The sequence below is a fragment of the Watersipora subatra genome, chromosome 9 (assembly GCF_963576615.1).
Source record: "Watersipora subatra chromosome 9, tzWatSuba1.1, whole genome shotgun sequence".
Classification (NCBI taxonomy): Eukaryota; Metazoa; Bryozoa; class Gymnolaemata; order Cheilostomatida; family Watersiporidae; genus Watersipora; species Watersipora subatra.
In genome coordinates, this window is record NC_088716.1 from 21,397,450 (window position 1) to 21,410,888 (window position 13,439).

Below are 13,439 nucleotides of genomic sequence, written 5' to 3' on the forward strand. Positions count from 1 at the left end.
CGCGCCTATATTATGTTGTATGTGATAAGATATATCACGGTTTATTCAAATTTGAATAGTTATCTACAATGAGCTCGCTTAACGCATGTCCGGTGTGGTATATATGTATGTTTCATAATAGTGAACTTTTATGTTAACCATTTATTACTATACTGTTTTAAGACTTGCATGTTACTATATACAATGTAAATACTAAGAAAATTGTTAATAATTGCACTACGAGATTAGTTAGTGACACATATTATCGGTTTTGTGTTCAAAATATTTTATTGTGGCAACAGACCACCTACTTATTGTGCAACCAATCAGCTGTATACTCTACTTTTGTTTGCGATATAGCCTTTCCGTTTTGCCAATGCTGGGTGTGTTACTTCTTTGGGCTGTGAGTTATAGCCCCAATAAAGATACTGAGTTCTTTAACCATAGTTCTGCTTGATTGCCGAAGGGAAAGTAGAGTAATTCTTGTCATTGCTTCTGACTTCAGCATTGTGATATAAGCTAGAGTATCATAGCTGCATTCACTATCGGTGCTATTGGCCGAACATGAAGAATTCTTATTGCGTGCTTTGATATTAGCGGAGTATAGGGAAATAATTCTTGTCAATTTCTGATTTTGGCATTGTGATAGCAGTCAGCGAATGATAGCTGCATTCACTATAAGTGCTATTGACCAAACATCAAAATTTATTGCGAGTGGCTTACCAGGATGTAAAAGTTGAGAGAAAGCACTCACAAATTTGTTTATTAGCCCGCTATCGAGTCTGTTTATCAACTCTCCCTCGAAACTGTTTATCGGCTCGGCCTTGAGTGTGTTGATCGGCTCATCATTGAGTCTATTTATCAGCTCGCCCTCGAACCTGTCTATCAGTTCACTCTCGAGTCTGTTGAAGGCTGATCTTCGAGTTGGGAGTTGTCTAACCTTGCCTAGTAGGGTTTACTAAGTAAACTGCAGTAGAGATTGAGGTATGGATTAGCCTAACTTACACTATAAAAATCAGGCTTAATCACTTGAGTGAATTTCGATTATTTCAGTACTGTTTCACCAAAATGCTTTAAGACCTAAAAATGACACAATTCAGGCAAGTTCTAATCAAAAAATTAACAATTAAATTCCTGTAGTGAATAGTGTTCATCTCCATAATAATAAAAAATGGATGTTGTTGTTAGTTAATAAATCAATATTAAATAAATTACTTGAAGCATCAGACTACTTATCAAGCAAAAAAGCCTCGCCAACAAACCTCCAAACTGAGAGAAACTACACTAGTGAATTGACTAACCAAAAATTACTGGCTGATAAAACTGAGACGGCTTCGTAAGACGGGATCTGGCAAGTCAAGTTAATTTAATTAATCGCGATCGCCCCCAAATGGGGCATTAGAGCGATATCTTTATTTAAAACATGAGAAGATAACTCTTAGTTTATATTATATATTGCGCTTTTGAAGTTAACCACAAGTTGCAAGTAAAAAGTGTTTGGAAGGGATTGAATGAGAGAGTAGGGAAAATTTGAGTTAATTGTTAAAGGTCCTCACAAAAAAGAAATGTATATTTATGTTTGTGTTAATGGTACTTTTGGTACTTTTGTGGCGTGTATAGTGTAGGCGGGCATTAGAGTAAAAATCTACAGAGAATGCAATTCCTTCAGTAATGATTTTATGTTTTAAGTTATGGTCACAAGATCTGCGACGCTCTGCAAGAGTGGCCCATGATAACTTAAACACGGGGTCGGAAATCATGTTGTTCTTGTTAAGGTTAAACGCCCACCTAAAAGCTTTTCTATTTACTGATTCGAGAGAGTTAATGTGATTTGATAAAAAATGGGGACCAGACAGTTGAAGCATACTCAAGGACTGGGCGGCAGATGGTTCTAAAAGAAAGGGTTTTTGTTTTGGTTGAGCAACTTCTTAGGTACCTCATCGGCATGTATAGGGTAGATAAATACTTAGTTATGATATTTTCTACGTGGAGGTTAAAGTTGAGTTTGTTGTCAATGATAACTCCAAGGTATTTAAAGTGAGCAAAAAATGTTACCTGTTGGCCTTTGATTAAGTATTTGTGAGAAAAGGGGCTATTCTGGGACCTTACAAAAGAAGTTGTCTCACATTTAGTGATGTTAAATTCCATTTGCCATCTATCAGCTCAGTCTATGAGAGAATCAAGGTCTGATTGGAGGTTTGCACAGTCATTAGTCGACTCAATCTGTGAATAGAGAAAAGCATTGTCAGCAAAATGTCTGAGTTTAGAGGTCTTTATAGCTGTTGGCATATCATTTATAAAAATCAGAACGAGGAGGGGGCCTGATACATGGATGACATCTCAGTTCATGGTGTTGATGCCGAGAGTCATGACAGAACTCTACACTTGGTGTTAGCTAGATGGGAACATGCAGGTCTAATCCTCAATGAGGCAAAATGTGACATCAGCAAGACTTCTGTAAAGTTTCTTGGTCACATAATTGACGCTGGAGGAGTGAGCACAGATCCTGCTAAGATAAAGGCTATGCAAGAGTATCCAGCGCCGACTAACAAGACTGAGCTAAGAAGATTAAATGGAATGCTCAATCAGCTAGCTCGCTTTAAACCTCATCTTTCATCAATGAATGCACCAATAAGGGAATTGTTGTAAGAGAGCAAGACATGAGTATGGCGACTCCCTCAAGAAGAGGCTTTCCAAAAAATTAAAAAAGTCCTCACTTCAACAGCAGTCATGTCTCATTATGACTGTTCACAACAAACCATGGTAACTACTGATACTAACCAATATGAAATGGGGGCCACCATGTTCCATATTCAAAAGGATAGAACAAGGAGGCCAGTTTGTTATGCATTTAGATTGCTGACTGACATTGAAAGGAACTATGCAGTGATTGAGAAGGAGGCCCTCGTGATGGCTTGGGCTTGTGACAATTTAGATCAGTTCTTGAGAGGTCTAGTTTTTACTATGGAAACTGACCACAAGTCGCTCGTTCAGCTTATGAATGTGAAAGACCTGAACCAGGTGCCAGCCAGAGTTTTGAGAATGCGTCTTAGATTGATGCGATATGCTCCTAAAGTTGAGTATGTTCGAGGCAGTCAGAATCATCTCTCTGACGCTCTATCTAGGGCACCTGTTGAGAAACCTTCTGTCGTAGATCTTGCCTTTGTCTCAGAACTGAATATCTGTACTACACCTATAGCAATCCACAGATTAGCAAGATCAAAGAAGCACAACGTATTGACACTATCTGTCAGGAGATTCTAAAGTCAATGAGACTAGGTTAGTCAACTTACAAGACAGACGCCAACACTGCATTACACTCATACTGGGACGAGAAGGGGCATTTCACGGAAGTTGATGGCTTACTGTTATATAATCAACGAATTGTTATTCCCAATGAGATGCGGCTAGAGGTTTTGGATCAGATTCACCAGGCTCACCAGGGCATTACAAAATGTTTAGGAAGAGCCAGGAGATCTGTTTGGTGGTCAGGAATGTCAGCTCAGATAAAAGAGATATTGCAAAGCTGCCGCCAACGCAAGATCAACTCACCCACTTCTGTTGAGCCTCTCAATCATTCAACATTTCCTGACAGTGCTTGGTCAAGATTTGGAGCAGACATATTGGAGTTTAAGAAACAACAATATCTACTGGTTGTGGACTATTATAGTTGCTATATAGAGGTCAGACGATTGGACTCAATGGAGACTCTAACTGTCATAGACAAACTTAAGGCTATCTTTTCAGTGCATGGTATCCCACTATGTATATAATATATATACAATATATATATAATATATACTATATACAGTAGATGCAGTATGAACAGTCTCTTGCATGAAAGTGCTCAATATTAAAATAGAGCGATGTAAAAAATATGAAATGGTGATGAAATATGATGATTATTGCATGGCAATATGAAACTATTAGTAATAAAGTTGTTTTAAACTTAACTTTAACTTTCATTTTTTTTTTTTTTTTATATAATATATACTATGTATATAATATATATGGTATCCCACTATGGTATGTAATGAACTGTGTAACCCAATAGCCGCCGATCTACAAATAAATACCACACCTAAAAGAACACGATAACACTTTCATTCTTATTGTTTCATTTATTTTTTGTTAATGGATTAATAATAGTATGTAAATTATATTATAAATTGTACTCATGAAATTATGTTAATTACTGTATATATTTTGATATTGAACTAATGATATTATTATTGTCTACCCGGAACACAGACTATGGCCGACACGGCCTTTAGTTGGTTTTTCCGTGTCTGGGCAAGTTTACCCGGGGTTTTGCCCACAATTGGTAATATATAAAAGAGGCTCAAACTTTATAGCGGGCAGTTGGTGTTTGGATATGATACGATAAAATACAAGTATTTTACCCTCAACAAGTCTTATTTATTAAACCGGATTATTATCCGGGGATAATTGGATACGACCCTGTATTTGTTTTAAGGACACAAAAGCCGAACTACAATATGTTAACAGGGCCATTGTCCAGACTACGCAACACAACACTCAGTGGCCAACATAGTCAATAACAACAGGTAGTAACGGACCGGGTACAACTTTAAAGGCAGTTGCCCGCAATCCATTACACATGGTATCCCACAAGTCACGATATCTGATAGCGGTCCCTAGTTTAGCTTCAAGGAATTTTATGAGTTCTCTCGTTTTTACGGCTTTCAACATATTACTAGCTCTCCTCGCTATCCCAAATCAAACGGAGAAGCGGAAAGAGCTGTTGGCACCGTGAAGAGGACGTGGATGAAATCAGCAGATCCCTATCTGAGCTTAATGATCTACAAAGCTACACCCTTAAAGAATGGCTTTACTCCATTGGAGCTTTTGATGGGCCGACTTCTCAGAAGTACTCTGCCGATCCTTCCTGCCCAATTTTTTCTGCAGAGGGGCACTGAATCAGTAGTTGACAAAGAGAAGGAAATAAGAGAAAGGACCATGATGAACTACAACAAAAGACACAGAGTACACCAGTTAGCGAAGCTCAAGCTTGGCTTACCAGTTTATGTTAGGGACAGGAAACGGGAGGGCATAGTGTTAAGTAACATTGCTCCACGTTCTTACAAGGTGCAGACTGCTCAGGGAACAATCAGAAAAAATAGGAGTGCTCTGGTGTTTGTCCGAGAAGAGAGCCCCGAAGTGCCATCACCGAAAGCTTTGCCACCGGATCCTGAGTGTACAGAGGTGCCAGGTTCTATGATTAACATTGAGACCGACTCTTCAGGACTGCAGGCACCTAATCTGGATAGCGCAGAGAGCATGAATTCGCATCCAACTCACTCCGCCAGTTATCCTAGATCAGGTAGGGATTGTGCTCTAGCTAGAGAGCAAAGAATACCCAAAAGATTAGAGGATTACCAGCTTTATTAGTATGGACATGTATTCTAAAGACAATCAATGCTATAAACTACCTACCACTTAACCTCCTTCAAAGATAGCTGACTCTTAATACTCGATGATAGCAATAACACAACATTAACTAATACTCTCATTTTACTGTTTACTGTACTGCTGTCTGTTCAGGTTGTATACTTACTTTATAAGCTTTCAAGTCGTACGCTTACTTTAGCCACTGTATTCAGTTTTCCCAAAAAGTCATTGTGCGATTCATTTAGTTCAGATGGTTACCAGCTTAGAAAGGGGATGTTGTATAACTTGGTTATTCTATCAAGTCAAGGAATATTGTTTCTAGATAAAATAGGGTGCCGGTTGAGATCTGAAATAAAGATGGCTGAACGATTTACTATTATTAGTCATTGATCTAGACGCATCGCCTTTACTACCCATATTCACACAGATTCTTGACTTAATGTACTTGTGAGTTAAGCCACAAAGCTCACTCGAGCAAGTATAATTTAAACTCTAGTGCCCATCTCTCCTGGTTCGTAAGCAAATTTTGTGCGTAAACTTCATGTTTGTGATGTGATTTATTTAATATATGAAATGTATCTGTCTTTTGAACAAATCTTATTTGAGAATTGATTTAAGATGTAGTTCATGGGTTAAATAAATGTCAAATTTAAGCAGCTGCAATATATTGTTATGGATTCGCTAAACTCAGCTATTTCTAATAAGCCACATGCATCAAGCTATCCTATGATTAGCGTAGTAATATGCAAGCCAGCTGTCATGGAAAGCCAATAGAACACTGTATATAAGGATATGTAAGCCAGCGTAGAACAGGATGGGTAAGAATAAGTAATGAAGGAAAATACACTAGTGAGACAGAAAAACAAAGAGCACGAGATACTGTCTACAAGCGACGAAACTATATATAGACATTTGTGGATTATTTGAACATTAACTCATCTCTGTGCAGCTTTAGCTTGCGTAATAAAGAGCCATACTCATTCACCAGTCATCTTGCTTGCAACAATTATAGTTGTGCATGAGAGCTAATACACATTAAGTATAAGACAACTTGTAACCAGAACCCACTTAGTAGTGATTGCAAGTGCCGTAAGTTGCTGTATTAGCGAGAGGCAAGCGCAAAAATTATTAGGTAATTTCCCAAACTAATAATAAAATTTAGTCGAACACTAATGCAGCAAGTTTGTTTTGATCAACTTGCAGAAAGTTTTTAAAAAAGCTTCGGACAAGATCATCGGTACTGTAATACAAAATAAATGTTGACGATACCGAAGTAGGCGTTGTTCAGAACATTAGTAGCCAAGGATATCAGGTCCGCAAAAAAAATGTTGCAAACTGTAAAACTCTTATCCGGTTTGATTGCTCCGCTTTATTTATCGGTATATAGAAACTCTGCCGAAGCGAACTTAACTATGGGGAGCTTGCAAGTTGCTCAGTCTAAGTTTATTTATATGGCCCATGATACCGTGCAGCGATATTGAAATGACAACTCCATTAGGAAAAACTTATCAATTTTACAGAACAGCAAATGTAATTTCGGTACAATATAATCTGACGATGGAACCTGGTTTCTGTCTCAATTTTAAGTTCACGTGCAGAAGTCTCTCCCATCAGCTTGAAATATAAACTTATGTGATTTGGGCATGCCATTTGAGCAATTGCCAAACATTATCGCTATCATGTTGTATGAAAGATTTGTATATTTGCAATTATAGGTATTCTGCATCGTACACCCACCACCAATTACTCTTTGTTTGATACACTAATGTATCTGTTTTGGTAAATGTTCTATATTTTGATGCAGTGTGTGAGCTTAACAATGATACAGATTCTGCTACATGGAGATGCTGTATTTTATGAATACACAAGACACCAGCAATTTCTCTCCTATACCTCTATTAAAATAGGCATATCAAAATTCTTCAGAGAGAAAGTGTTGTATATTAGAGTTATCTTCCCTATCTGTTCAATGTTTGGTTCTCATTAATCACGAGATTTGGTGTGATGAGTGTTCGTCCATGAAGGGAACAATAAACATGTGTAAACCATAAAGCTGATTCAGATCCTAATAAGATACAACAAATTGGCGACGATTGGATGGGATTAGCAGTAATAGCACAATGGCAGAAATGGGAATTAAAGCTCCTACACTACTGTGTGTAATGGGAAAACCTCCCACTCTGGAAAACTGGAGAACTTTTAAACAGCAACTGAAGCTGTACCTCATTGCATCAGGTATTCCTGATGATGCTGAAGCTAGAAAGCAAGCAATCCTTCTGACACTGGGAGGTCCTGAATTGCTTCGCATATATAATACATTTGATTTGGCGGAGGACCACGGAGAAACACTTAATCAAATCTTAGTGAGATTTGATAATCACTTTCAACCACGAGCAAATGTGCTTATAGAACGTTTCAAATTTCGATCAGCCAAACAGGAAATGGAAGAGTCGGTTGATGCATATCTAGTACGAATCACTGGACTAATTCAAGATTGCGGTTTTGCTGACAATACACGCAATGAACATCTTAGAGATCAGCTGGTCTATGGATGTTATGATGAACGGTTGCGAGAGAAATTGTTTCGAAATGCAGTGCTGACATTTGATCAAGCCTAAGCTGATGCTAGAGCTCACGAAGCGGCACGTGAACAAATGATGATATTCAATCAGGCCAGCCAAACTCGGTCTAATGAAAAGCATCGCGAACTGGGTGCCAATAAAGAGGTCGTTGCGAAGGTAGTCCAACGAAACTTTTCACCACAAGGTAACAAGTCCTGCTACCGATGTGGCCGAAGGACCCATCTGGCCAATAACTGCCCTTTTAAGGACGCGGAATGTCATCAATGCCATAAGAAAGGTCATATAAAACCCGTGTGCCGCCAGAATGACCAGAAGAAGAAACCTAACCAGGAGAACGGCAGCAGTGTAAAAACCGTAGACAGTACTGGCCCGTCCAACCATCGAAGCGGAGAATCCGGAGATGATGAAGATGGAGAGAATCCTGTATATCTTACTTCGGAGGTAGTACACGCAACTGAAAGTTTACCTAAACATGGCCATCCAATAACGGTTACCTGTGAAATAAATCAAGTAGAGCTAAACATGGAAGTTGATACCGGATGCTCTACCACTCTAATCCCTGATTATGTGTATGACACTAAATTTAAACATTTAGTTTTACAACCATCTAATAAGAACTTTTATAGTTTTACAGGTGAATCGGTAGCCTGCAAAGGAAGGCTGTGGGCAGAGGTGCGCTATGCCGGATGGTCGGGGAATCTGTGGTTGTATGTGGTCACTGGTGCTAGATGTGTTCTTCTGGGGCGGGACTGGATGCGACGGCTTCCTATAGACTGGTCATCGGTTTTACACGCTGGAGGGATTGGCAAGGTAAGTGGTGGAGACGGTCTGTCATTGGATGAGGTGTTGGCTCGTCACACTGAGTTATTCCAGCCTGGTTTAGGGACCCTGAAAAACATAACAGCTAAGTTGTATTTGAAAGAGGGTAGTAAGCCAGTTAGGGAGAAAGCATATAGAATACCACTTGCACTAAAAGAATCGGTTGAAGTCGAGTTAGACCGGCTAGTAAAAGAAGGAATAGTCGAGCCTGTAGAATTTAGTGAGTGGGCGTCAGGGGTAGTACCAGTAGTGAAAGAAAATGGTAGTCTTAGGCTATGCGGTAATTTTAAACCCACTATTAACTCATGTTTACAAGAGTTGTCCCCTCCCCAGATACACATGGATGACATTCTGTCCAAACTGTCGGGTAGTAAGCTGTTTACAACACTAGATTTATCAGCTGCCTACAACCAGATGGTAGTAGATGAGCAGTACAGGGACTTGTTAACTATAGCTACATGCAAAGGTTTGTTTAGATTTAAACGTTTGGCCTTCGGTATCAAGACGGCTCCTGCTATCTGGCAACATGCGATGGAGCAAGTTTTAAATGGATTACCAGGGGTTCAAGTCTACTATGATGACATTTTAGTTTCCGGTACTTCTAAGCCTGAGCATAATATAAACCTTGATGCCGTAATGGATAGACTAGAACAGTTTGGGTTGAGACTGAACAAGCGTAAGTGTAAGTTCATGCAGCTTTCGGTGCAATACCTAGGTCATATAATTGATGAGAAAGGTGTAAAGCCTGTCCCTAGTAAGGTAGAAAGTATCGTCGATACCAGTGTACCTAAGGATGACAAAAAGTTGAGGTCGTATCTAGGCATGCTGGGTTTCTATAGAAAATTCATTTCGAGATTTTCAGAAGTGGTGAAGCCGCTAACAGAGTTATTGAAGGTCGCTGTTGATTCGCCAGTCTGGGGTTTAGAAGCGCAGAAAGCGTTTGAGACGTCTAAGAAGTTGTTGATTACTAGTGAGTTTCTGATTCATTTTGATCCAAACAAACCGGTTGTACTTACTTGTGATGCCTCTAGAGATGGAGTAGCCGCGGTTTTGTCCCATAGGTCAGCTGATGGTCAGTGTCAGCCGATTCAGTTTGCTAGTAGAGTTTTGTCGAAAGCTGAGCGAAACTACCCTCAGCTAGAAAGGGAAGCTTTGGCCATAGTTTTTTGGAGTTGAGCGCTTTTATTATTTTATCTTTGGGCGTACATTTACACTAGTCACTGACAACCAGCCATTAAGCATAATATTTGGATCCAAAGCTGGCATACCAGTCATGGCAGCAGAGAGATTACAACGATGGGCCTTAAAATTATCTGGGTTTAACTATCAGATTGAGTGTTGTCGAAGTGAACAAAATCCAGCAGATTTTCTGTCTAGATATCCAGCTGAGAAAGGTGATAATGATCAGTCTGAAAAGGAGGAAGTAGCTTATGTATTCCGAGCAGCAAGTTTACCGGTTAATTCTGAACAAGTTGCAGTAGCCACTCGTACAGATGTGGTATTGTCAGAAGTAGTAGGTAGGTTACGGGAGGGTGGTTTAGGAAAAGCATCATCTGAATCAATGAAACCTTTCATAGCTAAGAAAAGCGAAATGTCTCTAGTAGGAGGAGTGTTAATGTGGGGGTTACGAGTAATAGTTCCAGAGAAGCTCAGGGCTAAACTATTAGAGGAGCTCCATCAGGGTCATTTAGGCATGAGTAAAATGAAGGCTTTAGGACGCTCGTTTATATGGTGGCCTGGTTTTGATCGAGACATAGAGTTATGTTGCAAAGCATGCCCACTTTGTCAGTCACTGGGGGGAGATCCGCCAAAAGTTGAAGTTCACCCGTGGTTACCAGCTAAAAAAGCTATGCAAAGAGTTCACATTGACTATGCGGGACCAATCAAAGGAACAATGCTGCTGATAATAGTAGACGCGTACTCTAAATGGCCAGAAGTATATTTAACCACTAGCACTACGTCTACTAGTACGATCGGAATGCTTGCTAACTATATGTCGAGATACGGTTTGATCCAAGAGTTGGTATCCGATAATGGGCCGCAGTTGGTGTCTTATGAGTTTCAACAGTTTTTACAATCGAATGGGGTCAAGCATACTAGATCTGCTCCTTATCATCCAGCTACGAATGGGCAGGCAGAGCGTTTCGTCAAAACAATCAAACATGGCTTACAGTTGTGTATGGAAGAGAATCCAACTGATAGTATACAATTGTGTTTAGATAGATTCTTACTAGCTTATAGAAATTGTCTGCACATAGGCACCGGGGAGTCGCCCGCTCTACGATTCATGGGAAGGGAGCTCACTACCAAGTTAAATATGATTAGACCAACCTTGGAAGATCATTACGTTACAAGGGGTGGAGGTAGAAAACCTATCAGATTTCAAACAGGGGAATTAGTCTGGGCACGTAGCTATGTAGGTAGTACAAAGTGGCTAGAAGGCAGGGTTAGGTCAAGAGAAGGGCAATTACTATATAGTATAGAGGTCAATAATAAAATATGGAAAAGACACTTTGACCAGCTTAAACCAAGGCTGGTTGATACTCAGTTTGAAGAGTTCCAGGCACCTTTGAATGTGATTGACCCAAATCCGCCGCTTGTTGTAGATCCGGAAAGTGTGTCGGATCGAGGCGAGTCTGTGGGATGTCCGGCTGCGCCCGGCCCGCCTGGAGGGGCGCTGCCTGGTGTTGGTGGCGCGGCGTCCGCGATTTCTCCTGCCACTCCTCGCATATCCCTACCTACGCCTACAGCTATCCGACAATCTAACCGAGAGCGGCAGCCACCTAAGAGACTGATTGAAGAAGTTTAATATTACTATTACCCCGATATTAATTATTATAGAGTATTATTTTTTCTGTGCGAATTCGACAATCAAGTAATCAGCTGCATGTATCTAGATTTTTATTGAGATGGGGAAGAGTTGTTGTATATTAGAGTTATCTTCCCTATCTGTTCAATGTTTGGTTCTCATTAATCACGAGATTTGGTGTGATGAGTGTTCGTCCATGAAGGGAACAATAAACATGTGTAAACCATAAAGCTGATTCAGATCCTAATAAGATACAACAGAAAGCTATTCCAAATCAATAGTTCAACTCGTCTGTTTTTGGCGCTTTTTGCTCTACTGACTCCGCTTACTCGCCATGACTTTTATATTTAAGGATCAGAAAGAGTTCAGCAGGAGAACATTCCTCTATAAAGTACAGAAACCTGCACATAAACTTTGAAAGGTTAAAGGTTTACTTGCAACAAAATTCACATTACAGTTATTTGGTATCAAAAGATCCACCATGTCTTACTCTGTTGTGTCGTAGGTGCCAAATATTTACAAAGTTGATTACAAGCTCTTAAAAGCTCAAAAACAAATGATTACTCGCAGCCATTACGAAAGCGTCGCAGGCTAGAATATTTTTATTTTGCTGACCTACTCAAGCCAACTTGGTTATTGTTTCGACACGTGGTTATCACGTGAATTGAAAGGCTAATAAAAAGCTCAATATAAAACGTCTCGTAGCACTAGTTTATGGCAGAGCCATTGAGGGTAATTGAGAGTCATTGAGAGCCATTACACTCAATGGCTCTGGTTTATGGCAAACACTTCGGGTTCTACCGAAAACCCGTATCAGATATAAATGCTCGCTATGTTACAGTTTTGCTTCAGCTTGGTCTAATCATCTAGTTGTAATCTGATCAAGTGGCCCGTACATGTTGTCAAATAACGCGAACAATTTCTGCAACATTTTTTGACCATCACATGTGACCAAAAGGCTCGTCATGTTTATTAAAAGATGATATACACTCCTTTGAGCTAAGTTTAAAATATTAAAAAAATTTTTACAGTAGACTTTGAGATATCAGTGCTCAAAGTGACAGCCTTACAATGATGATGAAACAGACGCGTAAGGACAATATACATGGTTTCATTGAATGCGTGCAGTACATTTGTGAAAATATTTCGACGAATGAGGTTGCATGAAAGTGTAAACAGAAGCCTTCTTGTTCAACTACGGCCCATTTGAGCTGTTTTAGAAGTTGATTCCAATCTACGACGTTTTCCTGATGGTTGGGATTGACTGTTCACTTTTTAGCTTTTAAGAGCTTGTAGGCACATTTCTACATATTTTGCCCCTACAACACAGCGAAGTAAAACGTGATTAATCTTTTGATACCAAATAACTGTAATGTGAAATTTGTTGCAAGTAAACCTTTAAGTCTGCACTCAAATATTCAGCTGCAATACAATGACGTTGTGTCAAAAATTCAGCTGTGCCATAGTTCTGCCAATGTAATATCTTCCACTCACAAATACCAGCTGACATATCTGTCAAAATATTCTTATAGGTCTATAGGATGAGCTGCTTTTCTAATACTTGCCAGCAAACTACTTTTTTACGTACCAACTCTTAAAAATTTTAATAAAACTTCTTTGGCACTTGGTTCTTTTATGCATTTCAATTCTCGGGTAGAAGCATACTAAATGAAGAAGCAAAAGTGTTTCTATGCTTCACGCCTTCTATCTACTGTTTTAGTACATAATAGGTATGGATGTAAATAGTGCAATATGCTGCACCGTCTAGTCGCAAAAAGTCTATGTCCAACATCGGCAATAACTGTTTTTATTTTTTCTATACTTTCACTATAATAGGT

At 39.4% G+C, this 13,439-nt stretch overlaps 1 protein-coding gene across 1 annotated transcript; it reads left to right on the forward strand.

The window, feature by feature from the left end:
• Window positions 1-2,307: 2,307 nt before the first annotated feature.
• Window positions 2,308-2,628, forward strand: LOC137404892 (uncharacterized). Its single transcript, XM_068091117.1, has one exon. It carries the CDS (start codon window positions 2,308-2,310, stop codon window positions 2,626-2,628), a length of 321 nt encoding a protein of 106 aa, XP_067947218.1.
• The last annotated feature ends 10,811 nt before the right edge of the window (window positions 2,629-13,439 follow it).

Bases quoted from the DNA above. Each gene is read 5' to 3' on its own strand.
- LOC137404892 (XM_068091117.1), top strand. From the start codon at position 2,308: ATGGATGACATCTCAGTTCATGGTGTTGATGCCGAGAGTCATGACAGA.